The sequence below is a fragment of the Aplysia californica genome, unplaced genomic scaffold, assembly GCF_000002075.1.
Source record: "Aplysia californica isolate F4 #8 unplaced genomic scaffold, AplCal3.0 scaffold00924, whole genome shotgun sequence".
NCBI lineage: Eukaryota > Metazoa > Mollusca > Gastropoda > Aplysiida > Aplysiidae > Aplysia > Aplysia californica.
Window position 1 is genome coordinate 339 of NW_004798194.1, and position 18,472 is coordinate 18,810.

At 37.9% G+C, this 18,472-nt stretch overlaps 1 protein-coding gene across 1 annotated transcript in view; it reads right to left on the reverse strand.

Moving 5' to 3' along the window:
• Nucleotides 1-1,641: 1,641 nt before the first annotated feature.
• The window catches only part of LOC101863064 (chloride channel protein A), a gene marked incomplete in the record, with an annotated part of 79,438 nt that continues 62,607 nt past the window's right edge, over nucleotides 1,642-18,472 (reverse strand). Inside the window, 8 exon segments of the mRNA XM_035972956.1 lie at nucleotides 1,642-6,094; nucleotides 7,895-7,975; nucleotides 8,722-8,805; nucleotides 9,424-9,516; nucleotides 10,564-10,638; nucleotides 11,555-11,672; nucleotides 12,298-12,383; nucleotides 12,910-13,079. Of these exon segments, the coding sequence (XP_035828849.1) occupies nucleotides 5,996-6,094; nucleotides 7,895-7,975; nucleotides 8,722-8,805; nucleotides 9,424-9,516; nucleotides 10,564-10,638; nucleotides 11,555-11,672; nucleotides 12,298-12,383; nucleotides 12,910-13,079 (806 nt within the window).

Genomic DNA, 18,472 nt, shown 5'->3' on the forward strand with positions numbered 1-18,472 from the left:
AACCGAGCTGACTGGGAGAAAAGTCATAAAACCTCCCCAAAACGCCCGTTGGTGATTCTTAAGAGGGCCATCCGCTCCGTAGTCCAGCATTATACCAGTGAGCTGTCGAAATGCCCCACAAGTACACTCTCAAGTGCTTCGACAACAAAAGATAAAAAAACAACAACAAAACAACACAACAATCAATACAATGTCTCAGACTTTTGTATTGGTGAAATAACAATCTTGTACATAGATAATCGTGAAGCACATCGTCTATGAGAGACGAGTACAAATTCCGGAAAGCATCAATGTACAAGAATTGTACCTCGCAGTAAACATTACTCTACTGGAGAAAGGCATAAATGAAATGACTTTGTATAACCCCCTATAACAAAAGAATAAACATGGAAAATCAAGGGACATTTCAGACAATTAGGAGTTAGCCAGATTAACCTCTAACAGAAGGTCCAATTTTACATTGCTATGAAACTTCTCTTCCCTTTTGACTTGATTGTGACAAAATCAATGTTTGCATATTACATAATGTTCACAATGCTAGATCTAAATGCTTCTATCAACTCCAGGGTGAGTTGAAACGAAAGTCAACAGCATCTGACATTCTGTAAAAGGCAACTGTGTAATATGAAACAACTGAAAAATTAGGTGCCATTTATAATCATTACAGATTGGAAATCCGAAGTAGGAAGGTGCAAGGAAAAAGTCCACCGTGTACATCCCTGTGCGGTTGTTACGTTTGACCAATGATAGTACATAACAAGATGGGCCACTTCTCTCTTTGAGCCAATTAAAAAAGTGTCCTCAAAATTTGGTGGCGCCCTCTTCACAAAAGCGCACTCTTTGCGAACAGAGTTACCCTACTTGAGTTTTTAAAAATCAAAGTGAAACTAGCAAGTTTTGGGATAAATTTCGGAAGAACGCTTTTTTAAAATGGTTACGCTGACAAAAAACCTCTTCCGGAGGAAAGGGTGATGGTTTTCTTTGTTTAATTTGACTTTAGAGTGAAAGGCGAGAGGTCATTAAAATTTTAAAAAACTAAAACTCCGCACTGAACGTACCCGAACTGCTGATGAACAGCAGTCGATCTGCGCACGCAAGGAGGTGCTATTCCTATTCTTTTTCTGGAAAAACGAAAGAGAGCTTCAAAACAGACTGCAGCGCCATCTGAAGCAAAGAGCATACTTCCTGCGGACACTTTTTTGGCTGAGTGGCCCATCTTGTTATGTACTATCATTGGTTTGACATACAACCAAGCATGGATAACTCGAATTCGACACGCTTGCACAGTCTGGTTGGAGTTGACGGTGTGCAGTAAATTGCCAAGGAATCACACTTGGTATAATTATACTACGTTTATACGATTAATTTAGCATAGAGAGTGTTGCATATTATATTCAAGGAGACAAGAGGACTTTTGTGCAAAGTACCACAGATATGGAATGTCATCGAAAAGAAAGGCCGCATTTATTCACCAGCACTGGCGGTCAAACATCTGCCACGCTAAAAGTTTATTCGCCAGTATAAACCAAGGTAACCCCATCTTTCACAGTTATTGTTATGATGCGTTGTGAGCAAGTGTATAATTCAAACATTTCTGTAAAGTTGAAAAGACACAACTTAGAGAGATGTTTTCTTGATTATACATCACATTAAGGCTTTTATTTAGTTCATCTTTGCACATTGTCTCGACAGTTACGTTTATACAGGAAAATAAACAATTTAGCGGCTAATCTTTGGCAGCCAACATGAGCAAATAATGAAAAGCACTCCGTGTCAATTTCGAACCATTTAATCCCAGTATGACGCATACAAAACAACAAAACAGTATAATATAATGCTGTCTACAACAGTACGCATTCCTGAGGCAGTAAGTGGCTTTTCACTGAAACTGGAATGGTGGAAGAGATGGGGAATTACTGTTTAGAATATATTACACAACAAAAACTCGGCAGTCGGGAGCACCTTCTTTTCTTACAGTAACTGAAAAGGAGGATAAGGGAATGGAAATTGGTTTGACCTTTCACTTCTTAGAACCAGTGATATAAAGAAAATGATGACAGGACAAAAGAAAACCCCACCTATGCCGTGAACACACTCACACTCACACACATACACACACAAATACACACACACACATCATTATATACACATACAAGAACTAGAGATAATACTAATGATACTTTAAACTTTAGGAATATTGTATAATCTTGAGTTTGCGGCCAATTGCCCGTGTAGAATTGAAAAGTAAAATACAAAATAAAAATTAATTTCTAAAATTGAAAAGGTAAACCAAAAAAGAATTCTTAGCCGATAGATCAGTTAAATTTTTTCGACACCTTTCTATGAAAATGTTGCATGGTTAAATGGAGATGGCAACCCTTACATTTTCCTTATAAACTCAGAGCTTGTAGCTATCTTCTTATAGAGCTTTATGTTTCAGATATTTTTGGATATAGGTTCAAATCCTTTCAAATGACCACTGGATAAATTAATTTCATTTGAGTATTTTGATGTCTGTAATAAAATTAGAATTGATATCTCACTTCCTAATATGCAGTCTTACTGGACGCAAACGACTCGGTTATTCTTTTATTTTAAAACGGGATATCTAGGAAATGCTCTTATAGACTGTTTCTTACCCATTCACAGCACAGTGTTATATTTACTTTGAATGGTATTTGATGAAAACTGCACGACAGCTGATGTGATGGAGGCTGCACAGGTAATTCACAAGTTCCAAATTATCAAGACGTGAAGAGATCTCTTGGAAAATGCATTACACACACACACACACACACACACACACACACACACACACACACACACATACACACACACACACACACACCGATACACACAATCAATTTCCACAGAGGCACAGACAGTCAGTCACAGGCACACACGCACAGACACAAACATACACACACTCGCACACTTACGCATATACATTTCCTTTAGCATTTAGTCAAAGTTGAGTTTTAAAATCTAACATAAGAAAATTGTACTTTATCGTCAAACTGAGGCAAAACATTTTACTATTAACATCCGTTAACTACACACCATAAACGTCTATAACAAGAAGAAAAAGAAATACTCAGGAAAATACTGCTTCAGCATGCATTATTCAATCTACAGAGGCTCAAATATTTCAAATTGCACAACATGGAAAGACTTGTGAACATAAGGTAATCATTACAAGCTTTCAAAGACCAAACCCTTAAGAGAACAAAATTTAATGCTTTACAATAAGTTTCATTTGAATAGGATAATAAAGCTCTGGTTTCCTTCTGTTTGCGCATACAAAATGAAAACTGTACATTCACATGATATAATATGGCGTACCGTTGATGAAATCATATTCTACATAGACTGGATAAACACATACAACAGTTTGCATATTTGGTGAAAAGATATCATACGTACAAATCAACGTTACATATCATAATAAAGTCATTTTTGATAGATAAATGTGAAAAATAATACAAAGAAGACTTTCCAAAGCCAACCTTTAAACTATTGTAAGCTGTTTTTGAAAAAAATGAGATTGAGGTTCATGATAATCCGCTGTCTGCTCAGAAAGAGCTGCCACTGGAAAATGTTTGGGTGAGTTTACACTATCATAAGTATTAACCGAATACGATTAACAGGAAAATGCTGTTAAACGTAAACCATTAAACTGCTGACGATTTCGCAATTGTTTAGAGAGTGTGGAACTTATTATATAAGCTGAACCTTTAGTAGCTCACAAAAGAAGCTTACGAGATGACTTTGGAAATTCTTTTGTCCTTTTCAATATCCGTGTATCAGTTGTTGAAAATGAAGATATGAATATGTATACATGTATATACATATATACATGCCAATAATAAAAGAATCATTTCAAAATATTAAGTCTATAGCTACATTTTAATAAAGAACTAAGGCTTCGTTGTTGAAAGCTGTTCATTGGAAGTAAATATTGAAGTGAACAACAACAAAAAATAGATTTTTGGAAGCACCTGATGTCTGGAAGTACCTTACGCATTAAGCTATTGTTGCAAACAGCCCTCCTCTGTCGCCACAATGCTAAATAAGTATGTGACACAACGAGGCCTTCATCGTACAGCTAAGGTTCGCGATCTATTGGAACATCTAAATATTAAAACTATAACGAAGTCTATCTATATTAAAAAACAGATTAACCTTATAATATTATATCACGCACGATGGTTTTGAAACCTACTGAAAGGTCATGCCCTGCCTACAAGTTGAGTGTGGGTTGCTACAACCCTTCGGTATTCGATAAAGAGCATATCGTTTTCTTCAACAGGATGGGTTGCCCTTTACCAGGAGAACGTAAAGCATAATCGTCATGTCTTTTCCGCCTACGTCAAATCATCAGAGAAACTTTGCATACTCAATGCAATTATTATGTACCTTGGCCCGTCTGAATTTGTTTTTGCAAGTTTAGAGGGAAAAAGAGCCAGGTTTAACCAGAAAAAGAAGGCACAAAAAAGGTATCGCCATTATTGGAACTCAGAAATTTAAAAACAAAGGAATAATGTGCATATTTATTCTGTTCTGTCCAGGGCCATCCTGAAAACGGTCGATTTTTATTATAATATTAGAAAAAAAGCTGAGAGGGAGAACATTTAAATTGCATAATAATCATATTGGTACTTACTAATTTGTCAAGTACGACTCGCAATTTGTGCAAAGATTTCGAGCCTTTCCTTTCTTGAGATTGTATTCAGAGTACCGGACTGAATTAGTGCGCATGTCCTTCTTGTAGTAAAATTATACAAGTCGGTAACAAAAATGAAAAGGCAAAATTGTCCGTATCATTGTCCTATTCTTTTTTATTCTAAAAAAATCATATACGTACATATCCCCATTTCCTCATCTATAACCATTTCTGGATGAAAAAACATTGATAAATCACTAAGATTCACTCAAAAGAGACGCCCATACAAACAAAACACCTCCCCTTTCCCCTTCCTGTGTTACCTCCTTTCCCTTGCCTTCATACGGTGAGCAGATATTCAGCCGTTTGTACCGAACATATCCTTGCTCCATGTGGTGGCAATTAGATTGCCGCTGTAGACTCATTATTCCTTCACACATTGACCTTTACGTCCCAATGGGCAAAACAAGGCCAGTCTAGATAATCAAACCATGAGAGTTGTAAAACAAACTCCCAAGCGATGTCGGAAATGAGATTGGCAGACCTATATGGTTCCGTTTTCTACGTCACCAGTTAAACATGAGGCATCATGGTGCTTGACCGCTAGATACAGTTCACGACTTTTACGCCCCAAAGGACATAATTTAGTAATAACTTAATTGTAGGAGTATAGGCATAAACTATGAAAGCCGTGACGGGAAAGCCAGAAAAAATAAAAATGCTCGGGAAAATGTTATCCATCTTCACCAACAGCTGCTGACGCTCTGTTACAACCTACGAGACACCATCCTGCATACTTACAAACAACAAAATTTGTCAAGGTCAAATATTATGTAATAGTTATGAGCTTAAACAAACCCTCGAATATTAATTGATAAGTGATGCCATTGAATAATAGTCCGTCGTCGCTGACCTTGATAATATATCTATATTTTCCACCTGCCCTATTGCAGACTCATTCCTCTTGATCTCAGCTCTGTATACTTTTTGCATGGATGACGGGTTGTAACGACGGGCATAACGACGTTATTTCAGAAGAATATTTTGATTGTCATATAGATCTAGATCATAATGAAAAAAGACTGACAAAAAAACAAAACGAAAGTGACGCAAGGTATAAAAATCTCCATACATAGAATGGGCTGCTAAAATCTAAGAAAATCTTTAATGACTGGATCATGTTAAGAGAAAAATCTCCAGACATGAATTTTAAAACATCGCTAACAAAACATCTCTTTCATTTCCCAGACGTGTTTAGAATGAACCTAAATACATTTATTCTACTTCATAAAATGGTATGAATGATGACTAAGTATACACTGATCCGGAGATCTATCTGTTTTCCACTGTCAGCTGTTGCATATGCAGCATGCCTTTCTTGATCTCGGCTCTGTACTTGGCTAGGTCCTTTCGAGTGACCATTCCCATTGGCTGCGGAGAATAAAATTGACAACTAGAATCATCACGTTAAAAAGTAATTCTTTGCTTTAATTTGCTTAAAATGTCTTCTTAATCACAACATGAGCCGTTCTAAGACCAGAATATTTTTTTCTAGTTAGAAAGCAGGTTGACAGGAAGGAGCAAAAACATCATGAGCCTACCCCCCCCCCCCCCTCCAAGGATTCGAGCTTTGAACCTTCAGATTTAGGTAAAAACCGCCACCATATCAGCTTAGTATTCGGAGTATGCACAAACAAAGGAAGAAGCAAATTAAAGGCAAGCAAATAGGCCAAGTCCAGAAGACTATGTCTATAGGTACTTTAACCCCTTGAAAATTTCTCAAAACCAGCAAATCTACTGATTTCTTTAACATGCTCCCAAGAGATAGTTGCGCAAGTTTATATTCTCCAATTCAAATCATAACAAGACTAAAATTTAGTCGAACAGGTAAATCAGAAAAGAAGAAGTCATGCAAAGATTTTGAGGAGAGTAAGAGCTCAAAATAATACAATTGCATGTGATTTGTCTGAAATGTTCCTTGAGCACATACATAACTAATTGTACTATGAATGAACAACACTTTCTTTGTACCAAACCTGTGTTAACCTTTGATCACAAACATTGGACTACGGGCCATTCTATATAAATTTTAAAAAAAATCATATTTTAGTTTATTCTTTCATTCCTTTTTATGTATGTTGCCTTACTTGGTCATATTATATTGTTATTAATTTGCTTGACCAACTCCAGCAAAAACAATTTCAAACTAGCAAATGAATGACGCTATAGAAGGGGAATAACAAAGGAAGAAATAATCAATTAGAGCTTTGCAGGTTTGTTCCCTTGACTACGGTGACCAATGGATGTGAATGAGAATGTCAATCGTCAGACAATGAGAATGTCAATCGTCAGACAATGAGAGTGTCAATCGTCAGACAATGAGAATGTCAATCGTCAGACAATGAGAATGTCAATCGTCAGACAATGAGAATGTCAATCGTCAGACAATGAGAATGTCAATCGTCAGACAACGAGAATGTCAATCGTCAGACAATGAGAATGTCAATCGTCAGACAATGAGAATGTCAATCGTCAGACAATGAGAATGTCAATCGTCAGACAATGAGAATGTCAATCGTCAGACAATGAGAATGTCAATCGTCAGACAATGAGAATGTCAATCGTCAGACAATGAGAATGTCAATCGTCAGACAGGTTCATCTCTTTCCATACTTCTCTTGATGCAGACAATCATTTATTGGAAGATGAAGTGTAATTTCTAAAAACAATAACTGTTCTGTGAATGCAAACTCTTCTTTGTGTTCATCTTGTACACCCATGATCCATCCCCCCCCCCCCCCACACACACACAAGAAATGAATTTAAAGCAAAGCAAAAAATTACCAAAAAACCCACATAACAACCACAAACAACAACAACAACAAAAATCCCAGAATAACAAAACACCCCCCCCCCCACCTCCCAACTGATTTTCTCTAAATTTTGTTTTAATGCATTTCCAAAAATCTTTTCATGATTCAAAGGGAATTCATGTCTTCTGTGACAACATCTGTTTGCACTTATTGTTTCTTTGTTGCATTTAACATCCCCTCCGGTCACAAAAGCAGAAAAAATCCATACGTGTGCACACACACACACACACACACACACACACACACACACACACACATATACACACACACACACCCACACACACACACACGCGCGCGCGCGCGCACGCCAAAAAATTAATTCCACAAAAACTAAGTAGTCTAGTTCAACGGCCCTCACCTCATACTTATCATTGACAACAACCAAATGCCTCAGTCCAAGACCTCTAAAGAGGTTGAAAACTCTGGGCATTGAGAAATTCTGAAAAAAAGAAGAGCAGGACTAGTCATTACGTTGTGACATTGAGACCATTGGTGAATGCAAACTGGTTGATATGTACATCGTATATTGCAACTAGATAGGAATTATGTAAAAACATATAAGGACAACTGACCAAAGATGCTAAGCCTGTGATGTCTTGAGAGGGCTTCCGTCAAATATATTCTGTACATGAGCTTGCTTTATCTAAATCAATTAAAGCTTAACTCAATACATGAAAGAAGGCGTTTTGCAAAAGACAACGCAAGAAACGCATACCAAGAGCATTTATCATCTTAACAAAGTTTTCAAACATACGGTAAAATGTACAGAAAACCATGTTTAGAGTTAAAACAACAGCCTAATACACACATCAGAAATAATGGACACTGTAAAGTTAGAATGAACTAAAACAAGAAAAGTTAACATTAGTAAAAGTGTATTTATTGAAAGCTCTCTTTGGCGTCTCATCTAAACCTCCGTGCACACTAGTAAAAATGTCACACCTTGCTCGTCTGCGAAGTATTACGTCACTTACGGTGAAGTGAGACAGACGCCAAAAATTGCCCCATTTCAATAATGGTGGACGTAGGACGAGTGGAAATTTTCCATAATAAAATGAAGTACGCAGGGCCAAAATTAGTTTTCTTTACCAAAAAAATTGTAAAAGTAAGACAAAACAAATTAGCAGTATCATTAATTATTTCCAAACGTCGGTTCGTTTTGCTTTGTCCTTCAGCAGTACTTACCGGAGCAACGACATAGGGAGTCTGGTTCATGTAAGGTGTCAGATCCATTACGCAATTTTTGTCCTCGGCGCTCAGCTGAATTTCCTGCAGAAAGCAAGATGTGTTTTGGTATTGGTTAGGAAGTAAGTATGGACACTATGCAAAACTGAAGGTGGGTACTGTTAGGATTTTAAAAAAAGACTTCTACTGCCCCTAGCCCCCCCTAAAAATAATAATAAAATGAAACAAAATAAGATTTGTGTATAAAAAAGTGCATACCTTGATTTGCACTGTATCCATTCACGTAACAACTGACAACAGAATCATTGAAACGAATAGCTTTTGTGTTCCAATAGATGCGTAGCTGTTGGATGGGGCAAGCGCAAACGATTTCATATTGTCCGTGTTCGTCTTTTTATCAGACTCAATAGCAAAATAGTACATAATAGTATGCTTTGTATATCACCGAGTTCATTTTCACATGCCACCACTATAGATATAATCATGGCTGTAGATGAAACATAATTTGTGACCAAGGCTATTGGTAAACAGTACTGTGACGATGTGGGCAGAAAACAGTGACATGGAATTGAAGGTAAGAAAGATATCGGATGAAGAAATACGTGAGAAAATGAGAAGTATCGTTAAGGTAACATGTTCATAAGGTATGGTAAAGTGTGGAGGACAGTAAACCAAAGCGCAGAATCACTTCACATGCCTCACCTCAATTTTGAGTCGCTGGGGCACTGGGTAAGGATTGTCGAAATCTTCCAAAGTGATGGTATTCGTTGGCATCTGCCCTTCTGGACAGAAAATCTGGTGAAGATCATGATCAAAGTGGCTATATAAGTTAACTGTTCATCCCAATCACAACACCAACACGTTTAGATAACGTGAGGCCCAAATATTTAAAAATAGTTTTAAAAAGAGATGGAATCGTGAGGGCTTAAAATAGGGCATTCTAATACTAGGAGAAACACAGCAGAAAGCAAATCAGGCAGATGTAGACCAAGACTAACTTTCTCAGAGAACTTGGAAGATGGGTAACGGGAAAAGAATAATAAGATGATGGAGGGTTGTTATTTTAAACAGCAGAGAAATGAAAGCAAACCATGATCGCTTGTCTTGTTTTCGCTTGAAGGAAAAGGATGCTAGGAGACTAGGAGAGGTCTACAGTATGTATGAACAGCAGCTTTATATTTCCAGCAATACATTGAAGCTAATTTAGGCAGCTTTCAGTTCCACAGGAGAGCAGACCTTTACTTATTCTAAAACCATTAAATGAGCGTCATTTTTGAAATATAATGGGACTAGAATGTTTTCTGTACGTACGTTTCGTCCTTCAAGATAATTTAATGAGTCTAAGTAAGGATAGTAGAAACCCGGTTGGCAAGTAGAGAGAAAACAATTTGCACCTAAGGATAGATTTTGTCAGGGGTTACAGCAATTACTGAGCCGAAAGAGAGGTAAAGACTGAGTGAGTGAGAGAGATAGAGATAGAGAAGGAGAGAGAGAGAAAGCAAGAGAGAATGAGAGAGAAAGAGGGAGAGAGAGAGAAGAGAGAGAGAGAGAGAGAGAGAGAGAGAGAGAGAGAGAGAAAGAGAGAGAAAGGGAGAAGGGGGGTGGGGTGGGTAAGTAAAGTACAGTAGAAAAGCAGAAGAAATAAGTGTAAAACTAGAACTGTTAGTTGAAACAATATCCTGTTACACATACACACACACACACACGCACACACACACACGCACACACACACACACACACACACACACACACACACACACACACACACACACATACACACACATACACACACAAACACACACAAAAAAAGCAAAACAAACAAATAAACAAACAAACACTCACCTTTTTCTGCAGCAAAACCAAGATTTGATGTCTGAGAATAATCCCCTTGAGTTTTCCTTTGTACATGAGATCATACTGTGAGGGAAATGAAATATACAACTCTGAATGTAACAGACAGCGTATAGTGGGCTGTATTGGATACTGGACTTTAAGTTTAGTTTTAGTAGAGGTTTTACAGCCCTCGCAACTGCATAAATATGAGCGTCAAAAGATTAGAGGTGTTACAAGAGAGTAACAAACATAAAAAAGAAGAAGAGGAGATAAGGGCCATAGATGTTTGATAGGAAAGAAGAAGCAAACCACACCAGAGCACCCGCCAGCCACCGACGATACTGGACAGTGTACAACCAGGTAGGAAAAAACAAACAAAATATAAAATAGGAACGACACGACAAAATCATTGATACCCCTCACTATCAGACAAGAGTAAGGGTAACAATTCTTTGGATAACTTAGCACTCCTCACGTTAAGATTCACCAATTTTTCTTTGTACATGGTATTTATCTGCGTTGACAATGGTTTTCACTTTACTTCGAAATAAATGACACATTTCTTATAATCTGAATTTCTTCATCTTTCCGTAGTGTAAAAAATAAACTATCTCAGGGTGGGAACAAAGCAAAATTCACTCTAGTGCAGGAGTCTGATAAATTTCCTTTCGTTTTCCACCACAAAAAAACGACATAATCTTTTAAAAGGTAGAATTATATGCCCTTCTAGATCCAACATAAGTCATTCTGAGAGTGGAACATTAATTGCTCCCCATTGAGGACACTGAACTGACAGAAAGAAAATGTTTCAGTGAAGAAAAACACATCGTCACAACAACGGTCATATTGGTTGGGGGAACAGTAAGACCGACATACAGAAACAACAGAGAAAAAGAAAAGAAAAACGACTAATCAGTGGTGCGTTTCTATCGCTCGTTAGAAAGAGAGCAGCAGTCTAATAAACCTCTAAAGTACAACAAAACCAAAACATAGCGCTTACGTTCGGGTCCTGCTCGATGATGGGAAATCCATTGAAGGTCTCGCCACTGAGGCAGTCTACAATATGGCCCACTTTCTCAACCGGCAGCAAAGACATCACAGGTTGACTCATGAAGTCGCTGGACGATGCAGAAAAATAATAGATTGATAAATATTCTAGAACAATTGGGTAAACACTTACTTCACAAACTAAGAAATTGATACATAAAAAAGAGAAGACTCATTCAGACAGACGTGAAGACATAGTCTGCCAGACGGACAAGCAAAATGAAAGACGTGCAAGTGCAACCGGAGCTCAATCAACAATTATTAGTTAAATTAACATGGTATTGATTGACAGGGAAATAAATATATACACTTTAGTCAGATAAATACAAAGGTTCAAATAAAAAAAATGCAGATACGATGACAGATGCTAAGGAAGAAATAGTTCGGTGACCAGTAAAAATATAAGCATAAATTGAAACAAAAAGGTGTTCAACCCATAAAATGATTAATATTGGCTCCATTGCTTACTGAGACAGCCAATCAAAGTAAAAAAATATAGTCTGCATTACGATACTGAGCCCCAGGTCGTCGACTGACCAGTTTTCCTAACAGACCGACTCGGTTTTTGGACATGCGCTTAATAAAAGCGGCGGATCGCAAGCTTGACGTTCAGAAACCATTAATCAGGACGTGGATACTTCTTAACCAGCATGAGGTACAAAAAACTTATTAAACGGGTGTTGTTACGTCACTCACCTGACACAAACGTGGTCGCAGAGAGGAGGAGGATCGTAGGACAAGAGAGGGATGCCACTCACTTCTACGTTCATGTCGTACAGGCCCTGAGAACAAGAAACCGTCCTCATTTGAGAAAAGCGAGGTAATACAACCAGAATTTCAATCAAATTAATAGCGTTCATTATGAAAAAAACTCAACTCATTGCAGCACCCAACACCACTTCTCCTTTCCTCGAAAAGAAATCAACAATAACTCATTTTTTTTTTTAAAGATCAAAGTATATTTACGACTAAATGCTTTGGTGGGTTAAAGAGAAATATTATGTACAACTTATAAAATTAAAGAGAGTTAGAAAACGAAGGAATGACAATATTAAAAAACCCCGTCCCACAATAGCCTTTTTCCTGGCCCCAAACGCAACACTGAATTATCTTGACGAAATCACAAACACAGAGGAAAATAAAGTTCCCAATTCAGAAACATCCACCGAGAAGCATAATACCTGTGCTTGCTGCTCGATTCGTATGACTCTTTTTTTGGAAACGTTTATGACATCAATATCTTCAAAACGGGATGTTTAAAAATGTTTTTAAAAAAAATAATTCCAAGTCATAGACAAAAACACTGACCGTGGTAAAGAAGTCTCCGACCCACTTGGAGATCATGAGGGCGATCATGATGCAGAGGCCAAACGTAATGTCTCCAGTGCACTCTACGATGATGACTGTCAGGGAGATGGTGGTTCTCAGGATACCACCTAGCTGGGAGGCGGCTCCGATCAAGGCATACTTGCCAACATCTTTTGCCTGGTCACAGAAATACAATTAGGAATCGTTATTGGTGCCAAACGTTGATATACTTTTTAAAGAAAGAGCATTCTAGTACATACATTCAAGGTACAGTTGAAGAATATGAAAAGACAGGAATTGTCACAACAATATTATAACCAGGACGCATATATGTCTTGGAGAGCAGCAGTTGTGTTTCTTGAATTGTAGACGTGCCCTTGCACATTTTGAGACGCATAGCTATGGATAACTGGGTGGATGTGTTCATATCAATAACACGGCTTGGATTGGGGATCTAAAACCCGTATATATGCATCATGAGTTTGTTGTGATTTTGAAACCTCTACGAATTATTGTGCCTGGCTGGGTGAATAGCACGAATTTCCAACTCATCAAAGTGCTAAGGTTAACAAATATTCCTTTACTTACAACGTTTGAGCAGTATATTCTAAAATCGTAGAGGTCAAAACAAAAAAGCTGGTGAAGGCATAGTTAGCTGTGAATATTAAAATAATGCACAAGAAAGGAATATCACAACTTTTATGAATCTGTAGAAATATGTTGAAATTGTCAGTAGCATTCAGAAGCTGTTTGATGTGTTGAGCTTAATGTTACACACGAAAAACTAACTTCATAAATAACACCATGCAATACTGCAGCAGACACACAGCAAACTGGATACTAAATGCAAGCTCTGCAATGTTAGTGCATTTCAACACGATATTTCTTAAATAAGCATATGATTGGTAAAAGAGTGCCTGTCCGCCCCCCCCCCCCCCACGCCAGCTCGCTTTTCTAAAGGCATAAAACAATAAGCTAAATCAGCAATAACAGCAATAGCTAAGCGAACAACGGCAAATAAAAACAATGGCAACTGTTCACGAGCAAATGTCTAGCAGACAACAGAGGCCACTACTTGATATAAACACTACTAAAAAAATTAGAGTAAAAGAAAATAAATCGCCAATAATGCTATTAAAGAAAAACACACACTTAAATATTGACGCACATCTAAGTCAATCAAGCCACGTAATGCATTGTTGAAGTCATGCATAGTCTCAAGAGTGTTAGTCTTTTTGCAGATATAAACCCTATTAGACATAAAGGGGCTTCTCAGAGCTGAGCCTAGCACTGTCGAGTTTCATGGGTCTTTTTCCTACTACACCAGACTCTAGGTCTATAGATCGTAACGAATGGTGTCTGAGCAGAATACTGAGGAATTGTGGAGAAAAAGCGTCGTATTCAAGTCGAAGAGGTAACAGAGTAGGAGCTGCGCTCCTTTAGACTGAAGGTGGAATTTTAAATACGGTTGATGGGGCCGCAAAATATTTATATTAATGGCTCGCTCTTTGTACTGGCTCTAAATTCAAATATTACAATTCATAAACTTGCATTATTTCATTGGGAACATAAGAATTAGATGTAAAGGTGTGACATGAGAAAGAGGCAGTGAAATGGGAGAGACACACAGGGAGATAGGGACGGAGAGAGAGAGAGAGAGAGAGAGAGAGAGAGAGAGAGAGAGAGAGAGAGAGAGAGGCAGAGACAGAGACAGAGACAGAGACAGAGACAGACAGAGACAGAAACAGAGAGAGAGAGAGACAGAGACAGAGAGAGAAAGAGAGAGAGTATGTGTGTGTGTGTGTGTGTGTGTGTGTGTGTGTGTGTGTTTGTTGTTTGTGTGTGTGTGTGTGTGTGTGTGTGTGTGTGTGTGTGTGTATGTGTGTGTTTGCGTGTATGTGCGGGAGTGCGTGCGTGTGTTCTAGTTCTGTGAACTATACATTTTGTATAATGCATTTAAAAATAAAAGCTTACAATGAAAAAAATCAAAACAAAACACTAACAGAAAGGTAGTGCTTTCAAACACGCACCACCAACAAGCCGAAGTAACAATGAAAGCGTTTAGAATCGCTGTTAAAAATAAGGCGCTCAATATTCAATACATTACGTTTGCCGAGTTCCTGCACACAATGAGAGGAAAATAAATGTGCTCTTCATAATTATGCTTCCACGCTGACAACACGGACCAAAAAGACTTTTTTCAAATAACCTTTGTGCAAGTTTCGTGCAGTTTAAGCCAGTACGCGTGCGCAGTGCAATCGTAAGCGTAAAACAATCATATAATTATAGATGGCGTGTAACAATGTCCATCAATGTGCTCCATTGTCGGTAGCAAACACAACTTCAGTCCTTTCGTGTCAAATATTTTATATTGAGCTACAAGCCAGACTGACCTTACAACAGGAGTGTTTTCATCTCCTCGAAATGTACGTTGGAGACAGTTCCCTTTAGTTCTAAGGTCAGAAATTAATATGCTAGCTGACTACATACTGGTTTGTTCATGCGAGAAGTAACGTTTCCATCAAGTTTCAATGACGCATTGCTATCGTTTCGGGGATTGTCTCTTTGCGACGGAGACTTAATCATGCGGAGGGCATGCATATTGACTACCAATATTATTATGTCAGCATCAGGAGTATAAAAAATGACAACAAGATGTGTATTGGGAAGACAAAATTGGGGCCAGACCCAGACAGACGATCTTCTTCATAACCAGAACAAAGAGAAGTAAAGAATTAAAGTTATTTGCTATTGAACGTGATAGAACTCAGTTACCAACTTCCGGCTGTGGTGAAAACAAAAGTGGGAAGGACGCAATTATAATTATTGTGGTATCAAAAGCGCTTTTGAAGGTAATGAACAATATCGTCTGGCATACGAAAAGTTATACTATCGTCACCTAAATGACGCATTTGCATTGTTTTATGTGCGTTATATCTAGGCTGTAAACATTCGGTAATAATCGTATCAAGGTACCTTTTCTAACACGTACACTTCAAAGGATGGCATGCTAGTATCGAACATTATAATAGAGGAAATAGATAAGAACATTGTGAGGAAAACTGTGACGAACATCATACTGAATGCCATTACAAATACAGGTGTCTAAGAAGATCCATTTATAGAGCAACAACTCGGTCATCTTGGCTCAAATTTCAATAAAACATTGCACGAATAAAATTCAACAAAGGGATCGTCACATCTGTCAATATGAAGAATATCGACAGACATGTTGGAGAAATATTCAGTTAAAGCTACTTCAACCAAAATTGAGTAAAACACAACATTTTGCAACTTCTTAAAAATTAACCATACTGTGTGTCTGTGCGTGAAAGAACAATTTCATTTTAAACTAACATGGCCAAATAAACTCACGAAAAGCAAAGGCTTCTCACATTACACGTAGTATGTAATCCAGGTGTCGACCATCATTCGGTCAAGGTGAAAATCGCGAGAAATATCGTTATGAAACCCATGAAGAATAATTCAAATACGGAGAACGGATATGTTTGTGTCTCGTGAAACAAACCAAGGCAATAAAATTCAAGCAACGATCTCACACTGCAATCAGGGTATAGGTAAATGAACCAAAAATACAATATCGTGTTTTGTTTTAGTAAGACACGTTGACAGATGCAGAAGCTCAAGTTCAGACTCACCGGGTGCTGAGAGAGTTGAGAAAGATTGACAAGTAATTGTAATCTTCAGTATTCATTAGACCAGCATAAATACAATAGAATGCATGCAAAGTCTAAGCTATTAAAAGAAACAAAACATATTCATGCAATTAAAATTTGAAGTATATACGTCCCGTCTTCGAAATAACAGAGTTACCTTCAAAATAAAGTTCATTTATTACCTAGGCCCACCATACCGCTGAACAAAACCAATGCTTGAAGAAAGCAACCATCATGGGATTGTTTAAGTGAATGGATTATCTATCACGGTCTTCTTTTTTAAGAATAATCGAAAAATGACTTCAGTAACAGATAAAGCTCATCATAGTGAGAATTTGGAATAGGCTTATCCTGTGATGTACAACAGCAGAATACAAGAATGCAATGAACACAGTTCGATAATACTAAGTGGGTGAATGCTACCTCAAAATGTTATGATAGCAGCGAAATAAATCAAATATACATAAGAGTAGCTTCAATTTAGATTTACTGTGGAAATGAAACAGTACACGCCCATCACACTCATTTGTAACTGGTTAAAATGTCTGCTTTGACACAATTTACATTATTCACGAGGCTTCGACTGTGTCTGTCTCGGTCAACTCAGGCTGAGTTGAAGACAATAACTTCACAGAAAGATGAAGATACTCGAGATAACAGGCCTTCTCCACAAGGTCTTGTGTATGCAAACCAAAGATCCCAACTATTTGCCACATACGTAGGCATTTATACATACAATACGGAATTTATCCTCTACTACCCCAATTATGCAAGCTTATAAAGTACCGCCCATATACAGTTATAGAAAGTACATGCATTTTGTGTTATGTACAGCTTTTCTAACTGTTACCCTCCTCCTCCCCGCTATTTGAGACTATCTTGTACACCTATTGCCCTAGTTCGAAACTCTAGGGGTGGCGCTTTTTACCTTAAGATTTTTAGGGGGAAATTTCAAGGCGATGCTCCTACTTGACTTGGTTCTTTCTGAGATGAACTTTAAATCAGAGTCCTTCCCTTTAAGTGTAGGTGGATAGCGGGGGGATCCGGGGAGGTTTGCTCCTTCTTTCCTATCAAACATCTATTGTCCTTATCTCTCCTCTTTCTTTTCTTTGCATGTTACTTTCTTGTAACATCTATAATCTTCAGCACGTTTATCACCTATTTGTGTTGCAAGTGCGTAACACTCTTGCTAAACAAAACTCCTTTTAGGTTACCTTACAGTTTTGAGAGGGGTGATACACCCCATGGGTTACTTGACGCAAATCGGCATTTCATTATAAAAAGTATAATTTTCCAACTACATTGTTCTCAGTGCCTTTTAGAAATGGTTTAACCTTTTAAAAACACCTCATTGCGCTATCTCACTCGGTCTACGCATACAGAACATGACGTGCTTTCATAAGACCCAACAACAAAAAAGCACAACCCTGTCACCTGTGTACAGGCCTAGTAATGGCTACACTGCAAGAAGGGTGACATACATGTTACGTCTACAAACAACAAGCACACTAACTATCTAGTGATGTACAAGAAACTTGAAGCTCCGTACAAATGAACCTTTTGGGGAAAAAGATCAGCACTAAAACATTCAGTCTCAGACTGATAAAATAAACGGAAAACCAACTGCAGTGATTCCACCAAGGTGCTGCTGCTGGTTCAAAACATGCCAAACTGTACTATACTACTAGTGCAATCATCGAGAGCATCATATCTTTCTCTTTACCTCAGCGGGAATCCAAAGACGGCAAAGAGGGAACGTAAAGCTTTGAGTAGGCTACAATAAAGTCACAGACGTCCAGAATGGAGAATGCAGAAATTTTACTGCTGCCTCTGTTCTCTCTCTCACACTATCTATCTATCTATCTATCTATCTATCTATCTATCTA